The sequence below is a fragment of the Heteronotia binoei genome, chromosome 16, assembly GCF_032191835.1.
Source record: "Heteronotia binoei isolate CCM8104 ecotype False Entrance Well chromosome 16, APGP_CSIRO_Hbin_v1, whole genome shotgun sequence".
Lineage (NCBI taxonomy): Eukaryota > Metazoa > Chordata > Lepidosauria > Squamata > Gekkonidae > Heteronotia > Heteronotia binoei.
The window spans coordinates 48443052-48464316 of record NC_083238.1 but is presented as its reverse complement, the minus strand read 5'-3'; the positions used below and the strand labels follow the sequence as shown (position 1 = coordinate 48464316).

The window sequence follows — 21265 nt, the reverse complement described above, 5'->3', positions numbered from 1 at the left end:
AAAGAAAACACCATAAACACACACACACACATTCTTATAAGCTACAAACATTGGCTATTTAATTATTTCCCATCCTTGTAACGTTTTTGCCACTATAAAGCTGGGTGGGGCAGGTATTAAATCATCTCATCATTAATTTAGGAATATACTGTCAAAGTAACAGCCTATTCAACTATGCAGACGGGCACATAATATAGTCTCCATATGGGGATAGACATGAACTGGAAAGATGTGATTCATCTCAATTTTTGTTTGTGTGTGTGGCCAAACCATGAATTAAATTGAACTGAACCAGTTCATGGTTCGTGGCCCTGCAAACCCCATTAAAGAGACTGCAGTCCCCATTAAAGAGACTGCAAACCCCATTAAAAGAGACTGCAGTCCCCATTAAAGAGACTGCAAACCCCATTAAAAGAGACTGCAGTCCCCATTAAAGAGACTGCAAACCCCATTAAAAGAGACTGCAGTCCCCATTAAAGAGACTGCAAACCCCATTAAAAGAGACTGCAGTCCCCATTAAAGAGACTGCAAACACCATTAAAAGAGACTGTTTTTTATGGCCAAACCATGAATTAAATTGAACTGAACCAGTTCATGGTTCGTGGCCCTGCAAACCCCATTAAAAGGGACTGCAGCCCCTTTTAACGGGGTTTGCAGAAAGCCTGAAAAAACACCAGAGTTTGGGCTTTCTTGTGCAATCTCTTTAAACTTTAAATTTTAAACTCAGCTGTTTTGGGGGCTTTCTTAGGTCTGTTTTTCAGCCTTGCAGGCCTTTAAAGGAACCGCACAAGTAATCCTGAAACAGCCAAGTGGTGGGGAACTTGCTCCTCCCTGCTGCTCAACTGTTTTTGCAGTTTTCATGGGGAACAGAAAGCTTTCTGCTGTATCCACAAACCACCAGAAACTGCTTAAAAAGTTTGTGGAAGTTTGTGATGGTAGATCCATCACTGACTTTGGTTCATGAAGCACGAACGGTGCAAAATTCATGATGAATTTTGCTCATGGTTCAGCTTGTGCCCATCCCTACTGAAAAATCTCTCCGCAGAACTAGCTAAGGTATTAGGTCAGAAAGGCAACATTAACTTAGCTTTCAGAACACTATTATTAAGAACTCCCTTCCTCACTTACAACACATCCTTCTGCAAGGTTGGGGCTACAACAAAAAGGGTTCAACCCTGGGGAGTGAGCGCTTCTAGAGAACAGCACAGTAAGCCAGAGCTGCTGAGTGGAATGTAGTGGTTAAGAGTGCCAGGAAGTTTTTATATATGAGCAGGAACTCATTTGCATATTAGTCCACATCCCCTGATGTCACCATTGTTTTCACAGGGCTTTTTTGTAGAAAAAGCCCAGCAGGAACTCATTTGCATATTAAGCCATGCCATCTGATGTCACCATTGTTTCAAACAGAGCTTTTTGTAGAAAAAGCCCAGCAGGAACTCATTTGCGTCCACACCCCCTGATGTCACCATTGTTTTCACAGGGCTTTTTTGTTGAAAAAGCCCAGCAGGAACTCATTTGCATCCACACCCCCTGATGTAACCATTGTTTTCACAGGGCTTTTTTTGTAGAAAAAGCCCAGCAGGAACTCTTGTGCATATTAAGCCACACCCTCTGAGGTCACCATTGTTTCACACAGAGCTTTTCTGCAGAAAAAAGCCCAGCAGGCACTTTTTTTGCATATTAGGCCACACCCCCTGACACCAAGCCATCCAGATCTGTGTTCCTGTGCCTTCCTGCTCAAATGAAGCTCTGGATCCCCTAAGTCTATCCAAGTCAATGAAATTTTTCTTTTTTGCCCTCAAGTCTGCTGATTTACGGTGACTCCTCGTGGGGTTTTCAAGGCAAGAGATGTTCAGAGGTGGTTTGCCATTGCCTGCCTCTGCCTCACAACCTTGGTGTTCTTTGGCGGTCTCCCTTCCAAGTATGACCCTGCTTAGCTCCCACGATCTGACAAGATCAGGCTAGCCTGGGCTATCCAGGTCAGGGCAGAAGGAACTTAGAAGGGGTACCTCTGCTTAGGAATGAACTTTTGGGCGCAGGCACACTTAGCTCTCTGAGGAAATGTGCCTGCACACAAAAGCTCATGCCTTGAATAAACTTTTGTTGGTCTTAAAGGAGCCACCGGACTCAAAAGGTGTTCTCCTGCTTCAGACCAACACGGCTGCCCGCCTAGGACCGAACTAGTTAGTTTAACTTGAGCTGGGCATCGCCAGAATATTGATGACACCCCATCCCAAAAATCCAGACCTTTTATTAAAATAATCTGACAAATATTAGAAGCACAGAGGGCAATAACTGAGTCTCTTTGGACATTGCTTTTCTCCTCAACCAAACTCCATTAACAGGAATGAGCTCAGCTTAGCATTGGGTTGGGAAATTCCTGGAGATTTTTTGGGGGGTGGGGGGGCGGAGCCTGGGGAGGATGGAGTTTGGGGAGGGGAGAGGCGTCAGCAGAGTGCAATGCCATAGAGCCCACCCTCCAAAGCAGCCATTTTCTCTGCCATCACCGAGGACATTAGATCTGTATGGACATCTTTCAAGACCATTGAATGCCGTCTATGTATTTAGGTACTATATTGTTTAATTGTATAGAAATTAGCACCCGATTGCCATTTTAATCTAATGTTTTTATATTGTTTTTATTATGAATTGTGAGCCTCCCTGAGCCTGCTTTTGGTGGGGAGGGTGGGATATAAATCAAATAAACCTTACATCTCTAGACTTGGTGGCCTGGAGATCAATTGTACTAGCGGGAGATCTCCAGGTGCTGCCTGGAGGTGGTCACCCCTAACTCCACCTGGAGGTTAGTGACCCTAGCTCAGTTTGAGAAATATGCTTTGGAAAGGCTGTAGAGAGGCAAACCGCAGAGAAGGGATCAAAGTGGACCAGCAATACTTGACCGGGGGCAGATCCAAAGCGCTAAACACGGTTTCTGCACTAGACCTTTAATCCTGGTCCAGTCCTGCCCCCAAACTGACATTCTACGCTTGAATCATAGAAACCAACTCTTATGAGGTTACGATTCCATGATTCTAGTGTAGAAAATCAGTCTGGGGACAGGACTGGATCAGGATTAAAGGTCTAGTGCGGAACTGGCCGCTGTGTTGTGTCTGGTTTGATTGTCCGTGGGAGCCCGTGGCACACGTGGGAAGGAAAAGACTGCACGATCCGCATTCCTTCCCTGTCCAGCCAGCCACAGCACACAAGATCGACTTTGACACTTTTTAGAAAATTGAAATGATTGAATCTCGGCAGAAGCCGGAGAGGGGGGGGGAGGACGGGGGGGGGGAGACAGGGAGGGAGCTGAGGAGGAGTGGGGAGAGGGGGAGGACTCACAGCAGGAGGGGAGTTGACTTTTCTTTATACATATAGGTTTTTTCTCCATGCAGAGTTTAAATTATGCCTGATAAAAGGAGCTTCCTGGATGTTTCAGTTCTTTCAAACCCTCCCGGCTTCCTCCCAATTAAAGGAGGTTTGTCAAAGCCACAGGGCTCTGCCGCTGCCGAAGAGGCAGAGAAGCACTTCCTCCTGCGGTGACATCTCCAATCCCCAAAGGGGGAGATGAAAGTGGCCATGCCAAAAAAGACAGAGAGGAGGGAGGGAGAGCGTGGAAAAATAAAACAGGTACAGAGAGACAGAGAGGCAGGAGGAGAAAGTGGGGGAGAGGGGAGGGAAGAAGGAAAGGAAGACACCAGATTGGCACACGTCTCTGTCACTCGGCAGGAGGAGACAGGTCATTTCCATTTGAAGAATTTATTCCCCATCCCCTGGGTTAGGATATTAGCACGGTGCTTCCCCCTCTCCCCCAAATGACAGTTGATATTTCACCCCTCTGCCAACCAGTGGGGCCTCTTGCACGGGCAGGGACATCGTGTTATCATGGCAACCGACCTTCTGCAAAACAAATCAAAGCCTTTTAGGCAGAAAGGGTTCCGATTCCTGATTCAGCAAGCTCATATTCATGAATGACTCATTAAGCTTTATAAAGGGGGGGCAGGGGGGGGAAGCTGGCAAGTTTCAAATAATTCCCAGCACATCTGACTCCACTTTTGAATCATGCAAGATGTTTGGTTTCCAGTGTTGCCTGATTTAATTTGATTCAATTGTATCAGTTTACACTTCTGGGTGATCCGGCTTTGATCTGGAGGGTGCTGGCAATGAACTTTTGCTTTCTCAAGAAAAGTTCTGGAGTGTTGCCAGCTGACCTGCGACACCCCCCCCCCCATTTGTTTGCAGCCAGTCTGGACAAGCACTGCCTGCACCTTTCCCATTAAATGTCCACAACAAAAAGGGCTAGAGACTGTGGCTGATTTCCCATTAGCCTTATGCCGCTCTAATGCCCCTCTTCTCCGTGGGGCTTCACACTATCTGCCCCGGGGCTTCAATTAGCTTTGCCCTTTTCATGCAGCAAACAGAAACTGGTTTTTAAAGGAACTTGTTTGCTGCGTGAAAGAGGCAGAGCGAGTTGCAGATAGTGTGAAATCCAACAGAAGCCCCACGGAGAAGAGGAGAGTGAGAGCGGCATAAGGCTAGTGGGAAATCGGTCTTAGTGTTTGTTTAAAAAAAAGAAGCTGAAGAATCCAAGGAACTAGATCATTGCACTAGATCATTATAACATGATTGCACTGTAGGACAATAGCAGTCACCAATGCTAAATGTCTGGCTTTATTGCAAGAAGAAAAGAGAAACGACAACATTAAAAGCATTTCTTTGGGGGGGGGGATGTCTCTGCATCCACTGTGGAATGTTCATAGTGGGAAACCTTGTTTCTTATACATTGTCATGGGCTCCGATATTGCCATTATTATTAATATTAATGCTGGTTAATATTATCACTAGACCCGACCATATTAGCAAATTACCGACCGCTGACAAATCTGCCTTTTGGTGGCAAGATCATCAAGAGAGCGGTGGCAATTCAGCTGCAGAGTTTTCTGGAGGACGCTTCCATATTAGATCCATAAAGGGCTCTTTTTGTAGCAGGAACTCCTTTGCATATTAGGCCACACCTCTCTTATGTAGCCAATTCTTCAAGAGCTTACAGTAGGCCCTGTAAGAAGAGCCCTGTAAGCTCCTGGAGGATTGGCTACATAAGAGGGGTGTGGCCTAATATGCAAAGGAGTTCCTGCTACAAAAAAAGCCCTGGATCCATGCCAATCCAGCTTTTGCCCAAACCACAGAACAGAGACAGTACTGGTCGCTCTCATGGATGACCTCCAGAGTGGTACTATTGTTGTTGGACCTGTCGGCTGTGTTCAACGTGGTTGACCATCAGTTACTGACCCACCGCCTTGCTGATGCTGGGATTCAGGGGACTGCCTTACAGTGGCTTTCCTCTTTTCTACAGGGTCGGGGACAAAGGGTGGCAACAGGGGAGAAGCTGTCCCAAAGACACCCGCATATATGCGGAGTGTCACAAGGCTGTCCTCTCCCCAATGTTATTTAACATCTACATGCACCCCCTTGCCCAGATTGTCAGGAGGTATGGGCTGGGACGCCATCAATATGTGGATGATATCTTGGTGGGCAGCTGATCTGGCTGCAGCCTGAAAAATCTGGATCTGGCGTTACAAGCTGCAGCAGGATAGCTCACGCTGAGTCGACTGAAATTGAATCTGATGAAGACCGAGATCCTATACCTAAGTCATGGCTGACCAGGAGTGGAGATTCCACTCCTGGCCCTTGATGGGGCATTTCTTGCGCTGGCACCAAGGGTTAAGAGTTTGGTGTAGTGGTTAAGTGTGTGGACTCTTATCTGGGAGAACCAGGTTTGATTCCCCACTTCTCCACTTGCAGCTGCTGGAATGGCCTTGGGTCAGCCATAGCTCTGGCAGAGTTGTCCTTGAAAAGGGGTAGTTTCTGTTAGAGCTCTCTCAGCCCCACTTACCTCACAGGGTATTTGTTGTGGAGGAAGATAAAGCAGATTGTGAGCTGATCTGAGACTGATTCGGAGAGAAGGATGTGGTATAAATCTACGTTCTTCTTCTTCAGAGCTCGGGAGTGCTTCTGGATTATGGATTCCTCCTTAACAATTACTTCTGGATTCCTCCTTAACAATTACCATCTTCGGCTAATTAGGCATTTGGTCCCCTTCCTCCAATGCAGCAACTTAGCAACAGTGATCCACACTGTGGTCACTCGAGATTAGATTGCTGTAATGCCCTCTACATGGGGCTATCCTTGTCTCAAATCTAGAAGCTTCAACTGCTGCAGAATGATGCAGCCAGGCTGCTATTGGGTCTCTCCTTGCAGGAACGCATTCAACCTATAGCAACCAAATTCATTTCAAACAGCTGGTTCTTACCTTTAAAGCCCTATGTGGCCAGAGCCCTGCGGGACTGCCTTTGCCAGTTTGGTGTAGTAATTAAGTGCACCGACTCTTATCTGGGAAAACAGGGTTTGATTCCCCACTCCTCCACCTGCAGCTACTGGAATGGTCTTGGGTCAGCCATAGCTCTCTTAGGAGTTGTCCTTGAAAGGGCAACTGCTGTAAGAGCTCTCTCAGCCCCACCTACCCCACAGAGTGTCTGTTGTGAGGTGGGGGAGGTAAAGGAGATTCTGACCACTCTGAGACTCTGCGATTCAAAGTGAAGGGCAGGATATAAATCCAATATCTTATTCTTCTTCACACGCAGAGCTTTTTTTGTAGCAGGAACTCCTTTGCATATCTAGCCACACCACTCTGATATAGCCAATCTACTGGGCATTTCATTATTCCCTGTGGAGACTGATTCCCATAGGGCAGGGGTGGCCAACGGTAGCTCTCCAGATGTTTTTTGCCTACAATTCCCATCAGCCCCAGCCAGCATGGCCAATGGCTGGGGTTGATGGGAGTTGTAGGCAAAAAAAAATCTGGAGAGCTACCGTTGACCAGGGTGCCATAGGGTATAATGGGGAATTGATCTGTGAGTTTTTTGAGGTTGAGGCACCAAATTTTCAGCATAGAATCCAGTGCCTCACCTCAAAGTACCCTCCAAGTTTCAAAAAGATTGGACTGGGGGGGTCCAATTCTACGAGCCCCAAAATGGCTTAGAAAGTAGTTCCTCCATTTATCACAAAATCCCTGTGAGGTAGGCCAGGCTCTGAGTTAGTGACAAGCCCAGGATCACCCAGTGAGCTTCCATGGTAGAAGTGGTGGGGATTCAAACCCAAGTTGCGCAGAATCCTAGTCCACCATTCTTTTCACCATTACATTGCACTGGTTTTATACATGATATTGCATATATAAAAACAAAGGTGAGAGCAAGGTAATACAGAAACAAAGTACAAAAAAAAAAAAGTGGGGGACTTAACCCAAAACGAATTGAAATAAGAATCAAAAGGGTAATTACAGCAAATCTAAGGGCCAAATTATAGCAGTTATAAACACACACCATAGATATGGTCAGATATACAAGAATACATGTATTTGTTACAAATCAGATAGAAGAAGAAGAAAACTGGATTTATATCCCGCCCGATACTCTGAATTTCAGAGTCTCAGAGTGGTCACACAATCTCCTTTACCTTCCTCCCCCACAACAGACACCCTGTGAGGTAGGTGGGGCTGAGAGGACTCTCACATCAGCTGCCCTTTCAAGGACAACTCCTGCGAGAGCTATGGCTGACCCAAGGCCATTCCAGCAGTTGCAAGTGGAGGCGTGGGGAATCAAACTTGGTTCTCCCAGATAAGAGTCCGCACACTTAACTACTACACCAAACAGATATAAGTCCAAAAAGTAATCTCAAATCAGAATAAAATTACACAACAGCATAAATCATATGTGACCAAACCATACACGTTTCAAGCCAATTTGGCCTTCCTCAATGGTCAAATGTATTTATTGCACTTTGGCTCCAGATAATACAATACTAAAATTAAAATCAACTGAAGGAGTAGAAAGGAAGAAAATGGGAAAATAATATTGATTTAATACATATAAAAAAGATACAATGGTAGGATGAGTTAAAGAGAGATTCTGAGTTACTTAATTATAATAAAACTCTGTGACTCAAGGCAGAGATATGACATCGAGGCCTCATTTAAAATACCTACCGCCATGGTCATGTACTCATCTTGAACGATACTTCAATTATGTGTTTGTAAAAGTATTCACGCCTTGACAAATAGAAGGAGAAGACATGGAAGTAGTGAAGACTTCACATTTCTGGGATCCAAGATCACTGCAGATGGTGACTGTAGCCATGAAATTAAAGTTTGCTCCTTGGGAGGACAGCTATGGCAAACCTGGGCAGTATAATAAGAAGTAGAGACATCACCCTGCCAACAAAAGTCCGAATAGTCAAAGTGATGGTATTTCCAGTAGTAATGTATGGCTGTGAGAGCTGGACTGTAAGGAAGGCCGAGCACAGAAGAATAGATGCTTTTGAGCTGTGGTGCTGGAGAAGAATCTTGAGAGCCCCTTGGACTGCAAGAAGATCAAATCAGTCAGTCCTAAGGGAAATCAACCATGACTTTCCTGGAAGGTCAGATGTTGAAGCTGAAGCTCAAATACTTTGGCCACCAAATGAGAAGGGAGCACTCCCTGGAGATGATACTGAGGCTGGGAAAGACAGAAGGCAAAAGAAGAAGGGGATGGCAAAAGAGGAGATGGCTGGACTGTGTTACTGATGTAACAAACATGAATTTGAGCAGACTTCGGAGGATGGTGGAAGACAGGAGGGCCTGGCGTGATTTTGTCCATGGGGTCACAAAGAGTCGGACTCGACTGCGACTGAACAACAAAAAAGTATTGGGGGGGGGGGATTGTATTTGTGTGTGTGTGCTCCTGGAGGTTATGGTGACCTTTGGTGACTGACCCTTACTGGGAACCTGGAGGATATTCAGAGAGGTGGCTGAATAAAGCCTGCCCCTGCCCTCCGACTGCTGGTATTCCACGGATGTCTCCCATACAAGTACTTGCCAGAGTCATCCCAGCTTAGCTTCTGAGATCTGATGAGATCAGGCTTGCCTGGGCTAGCCAGATCAGGGCAAGTATTCAAAAGTATCTTGATGTACACAATATATCTATTTTAAATGTTTTAATCGATATAGAAGGATTAAAATCAACTCATCTATAAATCGGGGGGGGGGTTACCTTTGTCACTTGGTCTGCAGAAAATATATTCTCAATGTAGTCTGGAGCCCATGTTAAGGCAAGGTCATAGATACAGCAGATAATAAATGCTATACACAGTGGTATAGCTCACAGTCTCGTTCCTTTTATAAAAGTGTTTTATTCCTAAACCGCTTTGTTATAAACTGCTGTGATTATCTTTATAAAACTGATCACCTGAGCAATTCTGTATTACATAGTTTGGAAATGACTGAAGTGCAGGAGCCTTTCCAACCATCTCTGGCAATCCGTGCCGTAAGGTGGGGACCTCTGCAGAGAATGCATGAATACAGGTGGTTGCTGATTTTTTTCATTTGCAGGGCGGTAGCCCTATGGAGCAAGGTGGTAAAGCTGCAGTACTGCAGTTGAAGCCCTCTGCTTACTACCTGAGTTCGATCCCAGCGGAAACTGGTTCAGGTAGCTGGCTCCAGGTTAACTCAGCCTTCCATCCTTCTGAGGTCGGTAAAATGAGTCCCCAGCTTGCTGGGGGGAAAGTGTAGATGACTGGGGAAGGCAATGGCAAACCACCCCATAAAAAGTCTGCTGTGAAAAAAGTCTGTTGTGAAAGCAACATCACCCCAGAGTTGGAAATGACTGCTGCTTGCACAGGGGACTACCTTTTTACCCCCAAAATTCCCCGAACAAATGAAGCTATCATGGTGGAGCAAATATGAAAGTCCAAGGCCATGTAGGGCTTTGCATTTGATAGCTGGTACCTGCCACTGAAAACATCATGATGTAACATAACCACATAGGTCAGTAATGACTCGGTGCTTGCACAGGGGGCAACTTTTATGTTTTAGCTGGCATTGAACTTGTTAATTGATGGGCAGCCAATGGAGTGATGGGCCACAATTTGTATAATATACATGCTCCGGCTACTCTCCCAATAATAGCTGAGCTGTGACATTTTGTACCATGAGTTTTGGAGTTGACTTCAAGGGCAGAACCATGTGGAATGCATTGTAGTAGTCTAGTCTCAATCTTAGCATGCCATGGGTGCAGGTAGACAGATTGGCCCACAGGTGGACAGATTGGCTGCTCATCTGGGCTAAAAATGTTGAAAGAAAGAGGTATTTACTGCTGAATGAAATATATACAGATGAGAAGTGGATTCCTTATCCAGTCAGAATTCAAGCTGACCTCAACTGGTCCGTTCACTGGAGAGTTTGACTTTGATGTGAGATTTCCTTGAGTAAAGACTGGGTAAAACGAAGTACCATAAATTGTGGCTGTAAGCTACAACGGTTGATAGCTCTTGCTTAAAAATCACACAGGAAGAAACTATCTGAGATACTTTCAACTCTGCTAATGCAGCAAGATCTTTGAACTTCATTCACAGTGTTTGCCCATCTCTTCCCCTTTGGAACTATGATTGGCTATGAAACAGCAACTTATACCTGATGCTCATGAAAAAAATTAGCATGCAATGCCAAAAAGAGTCACTTGCAATAAATTATTCAAAAACAAAGATTATGCGCTTCCATAAAAAATACAAAGAAATGAAATGGATAATGGATGGAGTCTGGGTAGATCAGGTTAAAAATTTTAAATATCTGGGATTAACCTTTACATTTAACGGCAGGGCTTCCAGTCATATTCAATATACAGCATGTTCAGCACAAAAGAGCGCAAATGCTATATTGCACTTCTTTAGGAATGAGGAAGCCCATTATGTGCCGGCTGCTCTTAAACTTTATTTGAGCAAAGTTCTCCCTCAGATGATTTATGGAACGCAAATATTGTCTGTGAGTAAAATTAAAGAATTGGAGTTAGTGCAATCAAAATTTCTTAGAGCACTTTTTTATACCCCGAAAGGTACGCCAAGTTTGATATTGAGACAGGAAGCTGGTTTATCTACAGTCACATTGAATGTCTGGATTCAGAGGTGTAACTATTGGGTTAAGACTCATCTGAACCCGTTGGGGCTTATCCCTGATTTTCTGACATCAACTCCTTATCCCCAATGGTCTCATAGAGTAGTTGATAAACTGAAATCAATTGGGTTAGATCCTGAAAATTTATTAGAGGGAGTGCAGAAGTATGCAAGGAGTTTGATTTCTCAAAGATTTAAGGATATCGAAGCACAAAATGATTATTATTTATTTATTTATTATGCAGCCCTACCTTGTTATTACAAGAAACTGAAACTTGGACCAAGCCTAAGATCTGCATCTTATTTTGGATTTATAAAAAATCCTAATTATAGATGGGCATTTACTAGAGCCCGTTTCGATGCGCTCCCATCAGCAGTCCTTTTTGGTAGATATACCCGGACTCCCATGCATCAGAGGATTTGTTGAATCAGGTGGAGTCAGCTGCCCATATATTTCTTCATTGTCCTATGTATGATGAAGAGAGACAGCAGCTGCTGATACCCCTTCTCTCACATTTTAAACCATTGGCAAATTATTGTAAATATGCTGAGGAACAAGTGATGAAGTTTTTATTGGCTGACAATTATGAATCCGTCTCACGCAAGGTTGCTAGGTATTGTTATCTGGTAATTAAAAAGCGTAGATCGTACTGTAAGTTGAGTTATTAGTGAAGGATTAGTTTGGTCCGGAATTTTAGGAATTGTGGCTGTAACTGTCTATTGCCATGTTCTTATACTGTATTGTCTTATATTATTTTGTATGCTGGTCTTATGACTGTTTTTAATAAACTTTGACTTTATACCTGATGCTCATCGTGTGAGTCTTAACCCTACATATTACATTCACTGTGAAGATTGGCCTTTCCTGGGGATGTGGTAGAGAGCATCTGCTTGGCTTGCGGAAGGTCCCCGGTTCAATCTCTGGCATCTCCACTTCTCATCATAGATGATGTGAAAGCTCTCATGCTGTGTAGCAGCCAAGGGCTACATCGTTAGCCCAGCTCTGAGACTGTCTCCTGTAAGGTGCTGCAGGCTCTTCCTAGGAAAAGCAAACATTCATTTCTGACTCTTCCCTTGTATTTCTTCATGCCGTTGTGTAAATATATGCCTTCTTCTGCCTCTCAAGCATAATAACATGGCGATGTCTGCCTTCTAACTTGGCCTGATGATTGATGACCACTTGAGAAAGCTTTTTAAAAAAAATTTATGGCCCGAGGTCCTTCCCTCGGGATCCATAACACAATTCCACACAGCCCCAGTATTACTTTGATCTGCCTTCTAGTTGGTAAGGTTCTGGTGGGAGTAAATGTTGTCTTTGGGCATTTTCACATGTGAAGTTCGAATCTACTTATGCTTAATGGGAAAGTGAAGACTATTGGAGCATTTGAGTTTTGTCTAGTCATAGAAGTGTGATACTTTGTGCAGTAAATAAATTTCCCAAGAAGTATGTTGCAAAAAAGCTAAACTTACATTTATTCAAGTAGATCCATTTCACATTCTGGTTGCAGTCAAAAGAAAAGAGAGAGAAGCTTAATTTTTTTATTTATTTAAAGTTTTTATTGAGTTCTCTATTCACAAATACAGAAAATAAAAGAACACGAATGACTTCAAAGGTATCTAAGCTTTGGAGTACAATTGGAGTATCTAAACAACAATCAATACCAATCAAGAATACTCAGATTACAAGAATAATAACTCTCTGCAATATTGATTTTTTGGTAGAATATCAAAGTTAGCAAGATATTCTGTTATGATGCTTGAAATTTTTATTGATAATACTCTATATTAGGTAGAATAGAACAGCTTGGAATTCTAATAAATACAAAGAAGTTTAATTTAAAGAGTATTTTCCCTATCACAGTTGGCCAGCTTCTCTAGCACCAAGTGTGTGAGTAGACCTGAAGAGACATGTCTCCATGGAAGGCCATGGAGGAATTAAGACAGAGGCAGGGCCGGCTCGCCCACTAGGCAAACTAGGCGATTGCCTAGGGTGCTGGGAGGAGAGCGCCAAATTGGACTCCCCCCCTCCTGGTGCCCAAGACAACCGCCTAGTTTGCCTCTCTCTCCCCCGCCGCCACCACTGCTGCCAGCCACAGACAGCCCCCCCTCCCTTCCGCCGTGCTCTGCCCTCGAAGCTCGCCGCGTGCTGCTGCCAGCCCCCACCAGCCCCCTCCCTTCCGTTCCGCTGCCCTCCGCCTGCTCCCCAAAGCTTAAAAAAGGGGGGAGGAGGGACGGGGTGGGCGACGGAGCACAGCGCAGCAGAGGGAGGTCAGGAGGCAGGAGGTTGTGGCAGGGGGGCACCGGGCAGGGAGCCTGCCTGGGGCTCCATGGACCCTAGGGCCGGCACTGGACAGAGGACAAAGTGTGAGAGAGGAGGTGGGTCAGAGGGCAGCTCCCAGGTTGACAAGAAGAGGCATCTCATTCAAGGAGATAACACCTATGCACGCTTAGAGTGATGTAGCAGCCTTCCCGCAATGTCCAGACCTGCTTTGTTTCTCCCTCCAACCAGGATTACATTGGCTGGCATGCAGATGGGACTTCTTTTCTTGTGTCGTGTAGTGCATTATCAACCTTCATGTGTCAGAATATTGCAAAGACAGATGCAAGGGTGATTTGTGGCCACGGCTGCAATCAATGCTCCCTCTAAGCTGTTGACTCTTGTGAGCAAAAATTCTACTTAGTGAGCTACAGGCATTAAAGTTGTGAGCTGCTGCATACATTAGTTTGCTCTGGGGCCATTTTTTCCTGAGTGAAGACGAAAATGTGTGAGCTGGAGGCTGAAAAACTGTGAGCTAGCTCACGCTAACTCAGCTTAGATGGAACACTGGTTGCAATCTTCGGGACATTTTCCTGGACTAAGCCCCACTGAATAAAATAGGTTTGCCTTCTGAGTAGGTTTCACATTTGGGGAAGACATAAAATATGAATCCCCCCTCCCACCCCAGGGGTGGAGAATCTCATTGCAACAGCATTTGAGATTCCCTCACCTTTAGTTTGGACAAGAGAGAAATTCTGAAGATCCTAAATACTCAAGCAAAAAGAGACATTATAATGATATGTGCTTGTTCCATCTCATTGAGCATATTTACTTAATAATATTTAGCAGGCCTTGAATTCATCAGGAGCTCACAGGAGCACAGCTCCTGAACCTTTCTGAAGGTTCCCCCTTCTCCTTCCCACCTTGTCCACTGAATAGTAGGTACAGCTGCATAACAATCCCTGGTTGAGCTCCACCACCTATTTTTCAACAAAACAACCCCTGATATTTAGTATTTACAGGGGTGTAATTCTAGCAGGAGCTCCTTTGCATATTAGGCCACACATTCCTGAGGTAGCCAATCCTCCTGGAGCTTACAAAAAAGAACCTTTTAAGCTCTTGGAGGATTGGCTACATCTAGGGGTGTGGCCTAATATGCAAAGGAGCTCCTGCTAGAATTACACCCCTGAGTATTTACACCACAGTTTAGAAGTCTGGTCCCTGACCTGGAGAGCCCAGGCTAGCCTGATCTCATCAGATCTCAGAAGCTAAGCAGGGTCAGCCCTGGCTAATATTTGGATGGGAGACCTCCAAGGAATACCAGAGTCATCACATGGAGGCAGGCAATGGCTCTGGACGTCTCTTGCCTTGAAAACCCCATGAGATCACCGTAAGTCCGCTGCAACTTGATGACACTTTCTACTTCCACTTAGAAGACCAGTGTGGTGTTGCAGTTAAGAGTAGGATTTGGAAGACCAAGGTTCGAATGCCAGCTTGGAGAGCCAGTTTGGTGTAGCGGTTAAGTGTGCGGACTCTTATCTGGGAGAACCGGGTTTGATTCCCCACTCCTCCACTTGCACCTGCTAGCATGGCCTTGGGTCAGCCATAGCTCTGGCAGAGGTTGTCCTTGAAAGGGCAGCTGCTGGGAGAGCCCTCTCCAGCCCCACCCACCTCACAGGGTGACTGTTGTGGGGGAGGAAGGTAAAGGAGATTGTGAGCCGCTCAGACTCTTCGGAGTGGAGGGCGGGATATAAATCCATTATCTTCTTCTTCTTCTTCTTGTATCATGGAAGCTCGCTGGGTGACCTTGGGTCAGTCACACCCTCTCATCCTAACCTACCTCACAGTGTTGTTATGAGAATAAAATGGAAGGGTGAGGAAGGATGTAAGATGCTTTTGATCTCCGTTGGGGAGAAATGAATGAGTTAAATAAATAGGTATTTCATAGACACTTTCTCAAATAATCCTCACAATCAGGGGTCTTTTTGTAGAACAATAGGTGGTGGAGCTCATTAGCATAATTCATTAGCATATGCTGGTCCCCCTCCCCAGCCAAAAGCAACCAAATGCAAGAAAAGAGCCCTGGGCAAGTGAGGCCTGCTTGGGCTGGCTAGAGATCCAGCCAACCCAAGCAAGCCTTGTTTGCCTGAGGTTCTCTTGGACCAACCCCCCCCCCAGTCAAAAGGCTAGCAAGTCAGCCGCAACCCAAAATCACATAAGAAGTGGAGAAAAGGTGGTGCGGGCTTCTCTGGCGGTTAAGGAGGGCTGTTGGGCTGCTGGGGGTGTGGCAAAGCCCCTGGTGGCTGGCTGGCTGCCTGCTCTCCTAATCCAGGGATTGTTATGCAGCTGCACCTACTATTCAATGTACAAGGTAGGTGGGAAGGAAGAGGGGGAACCGTCAGAAAGGTTCAGGAGCTGTGCTCCTGTGAGCTCTTGCTGAATCTGAGGCCTGCTCACAAGACATAAATTTATTTATTTATTATTTAATTTATATCCCGCCCTCCCCGCCAAAGGCAGGCTCAGGGCGGTTCACAGATTAAGGGTCACACAATCAAATTAGCATAACCAACAAGATAAAACAACAAGAAGAACATAAAAACATAAGAATAGTTATTAAAACATCAGCAGGTGCCAGTACAATAGTTTCAGACAACAGTTAAAATTCTAATGGTGGTAAGTAGCTGGATGGTCTGTGTGAGATGTTCTAAGAGGTCCCAGGATTGCCATAGTGTGATGAGATAGATTCGTTGGTAATATTTATGGGCCCGTCCCATTGCTGCAGGTGTTGCCATTATGAAAATGTGTGGCGGGAGAGTGTGGCGGAAGAGTGCCATTTTGCACTGTGAAAACTCTCACAGGGCCCTGACTTCCTCCGGCAACTCATTCCACCAGCTAGGGGCAGCAACGAAAAAGGACCTAGTTCTAGTTGATTTAAGTTTAGCTTCTCTGACGATGGGGACTGTCAGCAAGTTTTGAGACCCAGACCGAAGTGCTTGCTGGGGCATATGCAGGGAAAGGCGGTCCCTAAGGAATGCAGGACCCTGGCCATATAGGGCTTTAAAGGTAATGACCAGCACCTTGAAGCGAATCCGGTACGCTATCGGTAGCCAGTGCAGCGCTTTCAGCACAGACTGAATGTGTTCCCGTAAAGGAATTCCCATTAACAGCCTGGAGGCAGCATTCTGCACTAGCTGGAGTTGCCAGATTTGGGACAAGGGCAGCCCTATGTAGAGGGCATTACAGTAATCCAGTCTCGAGGTGTCTGTAGCATGGATCACTGTTGCCAAGTCGTTGCGTTCGAGAAAGGGGACCAACTGCCTTGCCATCCGCAGATGGTAAAAAGCTGTGCTCCATCAAAGGTCAGTAAATGGACCTCTGGTCCTGGGCCACGGTGACTCAGATACAGGACCTCCATCTTCATCGGATTTAATTTCAGTCTACTCAGCTTGAGCCACCCCGCCACAGCTTGCAATGCTGTGGACAGATCTTCAGGGGTGGAGTCGGACTGGCCACCCATCAACAGGTAGAGCTGGGTGTCATCTGCATATTGGTGACAACCCAGCTCATGCCTCTGAGCCACGTGGGCAAGGGGGTGCATGTAGATGTCAAATAACATCGGGGAGGGAACTGCTTCCTGCGGCACACCACGCCAGACATAAGTGGGTATCGTCGGGATACTTCGTCCCCTAATGCCACCCTCTGTCCCTGACCCCGGAGAAAGGAGGAAAGCCACTTCAAGGCCATCCCCTGGATCCCAGCGTCAGTGTAGCAACAGGTCAGTAGCTGATGGTCAACCATGTCGAATGCTGCTGGCAGGTCTAGTAGCATCAGCACTGCCGAGCCACCTCTGTCCAGGTGCCTCTGGAGGTCATCTGTGAGGGCAACTAGAACCGTCTCCGTCCCGTGACCCGGACGAAAACTGGAATGATGTGGGTTAAGCACGGAAGCGTCATCCAGAAAACTCCGAAGCTGCACTGCCACAGCCCTTTCAATAATCTTGCCTAAGAACGGGCAAGTTAGACACCGGCCGGTAATTTGCCAATTCGGCTGGGTCCAGAGATGGCTTTTTTAGAAGGGGGAAAACCACGGCCTCCTTAAGAGGCTGGGGGAAGGTTCCTTCAAGAAGGGACCTGTTGAAAATTTCCCTTTGTTACACCAGTAATAATGCAGAGAGGGGGGCTTGCCTGCAGTCAACAAATTAATTTGCGGCAGCAGGATCTTTGAACTGGGGCTTTCAAGCTTCACAGGTAAGTTCTTAGAACAAAGTTTGTGTCCAGTTTAAGACCGACAAAGTTTAATTCAAGCTGTAAGCTTTCATGCGCATACACACTTCTTCAGATGCAACCTTGAGTCACACTTTGAATTAAAGAAGCCACTGAACTCAAACTTTGTTCTGCTGCTTCAGACCAACAGGTCTACCTACCTGAAGGGAAGTTTTGAGCCGTTCTTGTACACTAGCTAAGACCATACAAAGCACACTGGCATTTCACGCGTCTCCTTTCTTGCAGGATTGGACTGATTGAGTCTTTGGCTGCCAGGGATGCTATTGCGGGTGGTGGGGGGGGGGGGCACAGGTCATGTAGCTGCCAGGCAGGAGCCCCCCCACCACATCCACCCATCCGCAGAGTGGCCTAAAATTGACAACGAGCAGATTTCCTGAGGAACACAAAAAGTCCCCCAGTTTAAAGCTGGAGACGGGTGACAGACAGGCCTCCTCAAATGGAGGGAACTCAATTAGGCTGAGAGACAACTATCTCACGCTCTTTCCCCCAAAACGCTCCGAATGCATTGGGGGGATATGAAATCTTTAAACAAACTCTCTCTTTTCTATTGACTGTCTGGATGATGGCGTTTTTCCTTCTCGGTTCCCCCCCCCCCACTTTAAACATCCACTTTCATATTTATTTATTCCCTGCGCAAAGCAGCTGCGATAATTAGCCTGTCAGATTCGGTAAGTTAATGAGGAGTCAGTGGAGTGGAAGCTTTTGCATTTGTTAAGATTTGCCGAAGAGAGGAGCCCCTTCCAGGCCTCGGTTCTCTCTCTGTCTTTTTTGTCTCTTTCCCCCGCCCTCCGCTGAGCAGGAAGAAGAGCGCTTGCTTGGCAGCACATAGAAAGATTTTTGAATCCTTTTGATTAGCAGGCTGCATTCCCACTACTGTTATGTCAAATTATTATTTTTCTTTTCCTAGGGCTCTTGGTGTTTTTGAAAAGAGAATTTCTCGATAAGAATTCTACAAGGACTGGAGCCAGTGTTAGAGAATCCTAACTTTCCCTCTGTTCTACATTCTGCATCCCTCCCAAAGTAATGGAGGAGGAAAACTTACGGGTGGAAGTTTTTGAAGCGCATTATAGTACAAAACTAGGGAAATACTAATATAAGAGCAGAGCAAAGCAACCAGAGGAGAATTCTGACAGGGCACTGGGAACAGCATATATATATGGCTACTGTAATCAAGTTCAAGTAAAGTTTATTACAATCCGAGATCAGAATTCATCAGCAAGCATTTACATTGGTTTCATATCTAGATAACACTAAGCATAGAATGCTATTTAAAAAGGTAAAGGAAGTCCCCTGTGCAAGCACCAGTCATTTTCGACTCTGGGATGACGTCGCATCACAATGTTTTCATGGCAGACTTTTTACGGGGTGGTTTGCCATTGCCTTCCTCAGTCATCTACATTTCCTCCCCAGCAAGCTGGGTACTCATTTTACCGACCTTGGAAGGTTGGAAGGCTAAGTCAACCTTGAGCTGGCTACCTGAACCCAGCTTCTGCTGGGATCTAACTCAGGTCGTGATCAGAGAGCTTGGACTGCAGTACTGCAGCTTTACCACTCTGTGCCATGGGGTTCCTAGTATATGATGTATAGGATAGTATAGAATGCTATACTGGGTTAAAATATTAAGATTGGGTCCTACGCTTCTGTCTAATTATATGTGCCTGAGTGCAAATCTGGCTACTTTAAGGGTCATTTCATTACAACAGTCACCAAGGAGAAGAGAGATGTAAAACTGATTGTAAAATTGGAGTAATATAAATGTTCCAAATATTCTGGTAAAATCAACACAGCACTAAAACTTGCTCAATCGTTTCTACCACATCTAAATAGCCTGGGCAGCGACGTTTCTCAAAGGGGCTGCCATAATCAGAATCCTCTTTCTGTGATTGCTTCATGTGATGGGAAGTATGAGAAAGTGTTATTGAAGCTTCTCAAAACACCCTCGCATCATCAGAGCCCTGAGAGGTTAAAATCGCATCTGCCAACCAGATGGATCTGGCTAACCAGGGAAGACTAGTCAGTAGGAACAGGCACAGGAGAGCCAGGAGGAGTCAATGAAAGTGGCCAGGCAAAAGAAAAACCACAGTGGAGGTCATGAGTTGCCAGGATCACAGCTCAGCTGATGTTCCAGAGAAGTAGAAAGCCGCTTGGTCGGCCATCCTCCAGGTAGGGCCCAGAGATCTCCTGGGACTACAACCGACGAGAGAGATCAGTTCCCCTGGAGAAAATGGCTGCTGTGGAGGATGGGCTGTATGGTATTAGACCTTGCTGAATCTCTCCTGTCCCCAAGCACTGCCTCCCCAGGCTCCACCCCCAGATTTCAAGGAATTTCCAAGCTATGAGCTGGCAACCCATGAAGCAGTGCAAGGCCACAGCTGAGCAGGACAGGGAGGGACCCAGGCTGAAAAGCCTCTTCCGGAGAGCCAGTTTGGTGTAGTGGTTGATATGTTTATACAGCCATATGCTTTTCTTTCCAAGCAAGCGAAGTCATTCATGATACTGAAGAATTTCCTTCTGGCACGTTTCATGTTAGTCACCGCCTTGGTTTCCTTCTATGTCGCCGCATGCCTAATGATACCCTACCTCTGGGCTTTGTTTGTTTGTACCCCTAGCGCAATCTGTGTTCGTGGTCTCCGGTGTGAAGTTGAAACCAGAAATATGTGACCTGTTTGCTCCGTACCAGAAGGATCATCACCCTATCAGCTCTAGCAAGTTTTGGTGAAAAGGACAAATGAGCGACTTCCTTTTTCCAAGCAGAGAATGAAAAGAACGCTGCTTATGATCCACGAATAAAACAGCAGCCAAAGTCTTCGGCATTCTAGGGCGTCTGGACTTCCTCAACCAATTTCATTATTCCATTCATGGGAGCAAGTCTGACCCCCTGTGTTAAATTGACAGCGAGTTTTGACATCGCCGATTTGAGATGGTTTTAGGGCTCTCGGTCAGGTTGTTGCATGTCATTTGCAGAAAGTTCAGAGCCAGCACCAATACCTGACCCAAGGCACCTGGCCAGGGGTACTTAAAGTCTTGGGCTCACCCTCCCTGTTTCAGGGCTCGGGAAACTGATGGGTAAGTGAAGAAGCAATGGTGGAACTGCTGGGGGAAGGCTTTTTGGCAGAGCGGAGCCACCGGAGGCCTTTGGCCTAGGGTAGAATTTTACTCACCCAGAAAGACTTGCAGCATAAACCATTTTGCAGCACTGTTTACGGCACGGGACATGATTGGGTTGCAAATTCATTCAGGTCAAACACCGATTCCCCACTCACCTTGTCCCGCTCTCGTTGCTCCTTTTCTGGCAGGGCTTCTGCTGAATTTCACACAAGCTGCCCCAGCACGGTGAGTTGCCCTGCCTCTTTTCAAGTTCCCCCTGCAGCAGGCAGGATCCTCTGAAAACCAGTTTCTGCCCGCCATAGAGGGAACTTGAAAAGAGGCGGGGCAACTCACTGTGCCGGGGCAGCTTGTGCAAAATCCAGCGGAAGCCCCACCGGAAAAGGAGCAACGAGACCAGAACAAGGTGAGTAGGGAATCGGTCTTATTTATATCATTCATGTATAACTGCCTCCCCAATAGGGACCCAAAGCACCTTATGTTGTTCTCCCCTCTTCCATTTAATCCCACAGCAACCCTGTGAGAAAGGTTATGTTAGGCTGAGAGAGTGTGCCTGACCCAAGATTTGATCCAAGCTTCCCTGGCATGAGTGGGAATTCGAACCTGGGTTTCCCAGGACCTAGTCCAATATGTTAACCCAGGAGCTCAT

The 21265-nt window shown here is 46.0% G+C and overlaps 1 protein-coding gene across 1 annotated transcript in view; it reads left to right on the top strand.

The window, feature by feature from the left end:
- Positions 1–20294, top strand: part of CDK15 (cyclin dependent kinase 15) — an 83246-nt gene extending 62952 nt beyond the window's left edge. The window contains exon 13 of the mRNA XM_060257037.1: positions 20121–20294. Coding sequence (XP_060113020.1) covers positions 20121–20230 — 110 coding nt within the window. The 3' untranslated portion in view covers positions 20231–20294. The remainder of the gene's footprint in view (positions 1–20120) is intronic.
- Positions 20295–21265: the final 971 nt, after the last annotated feature.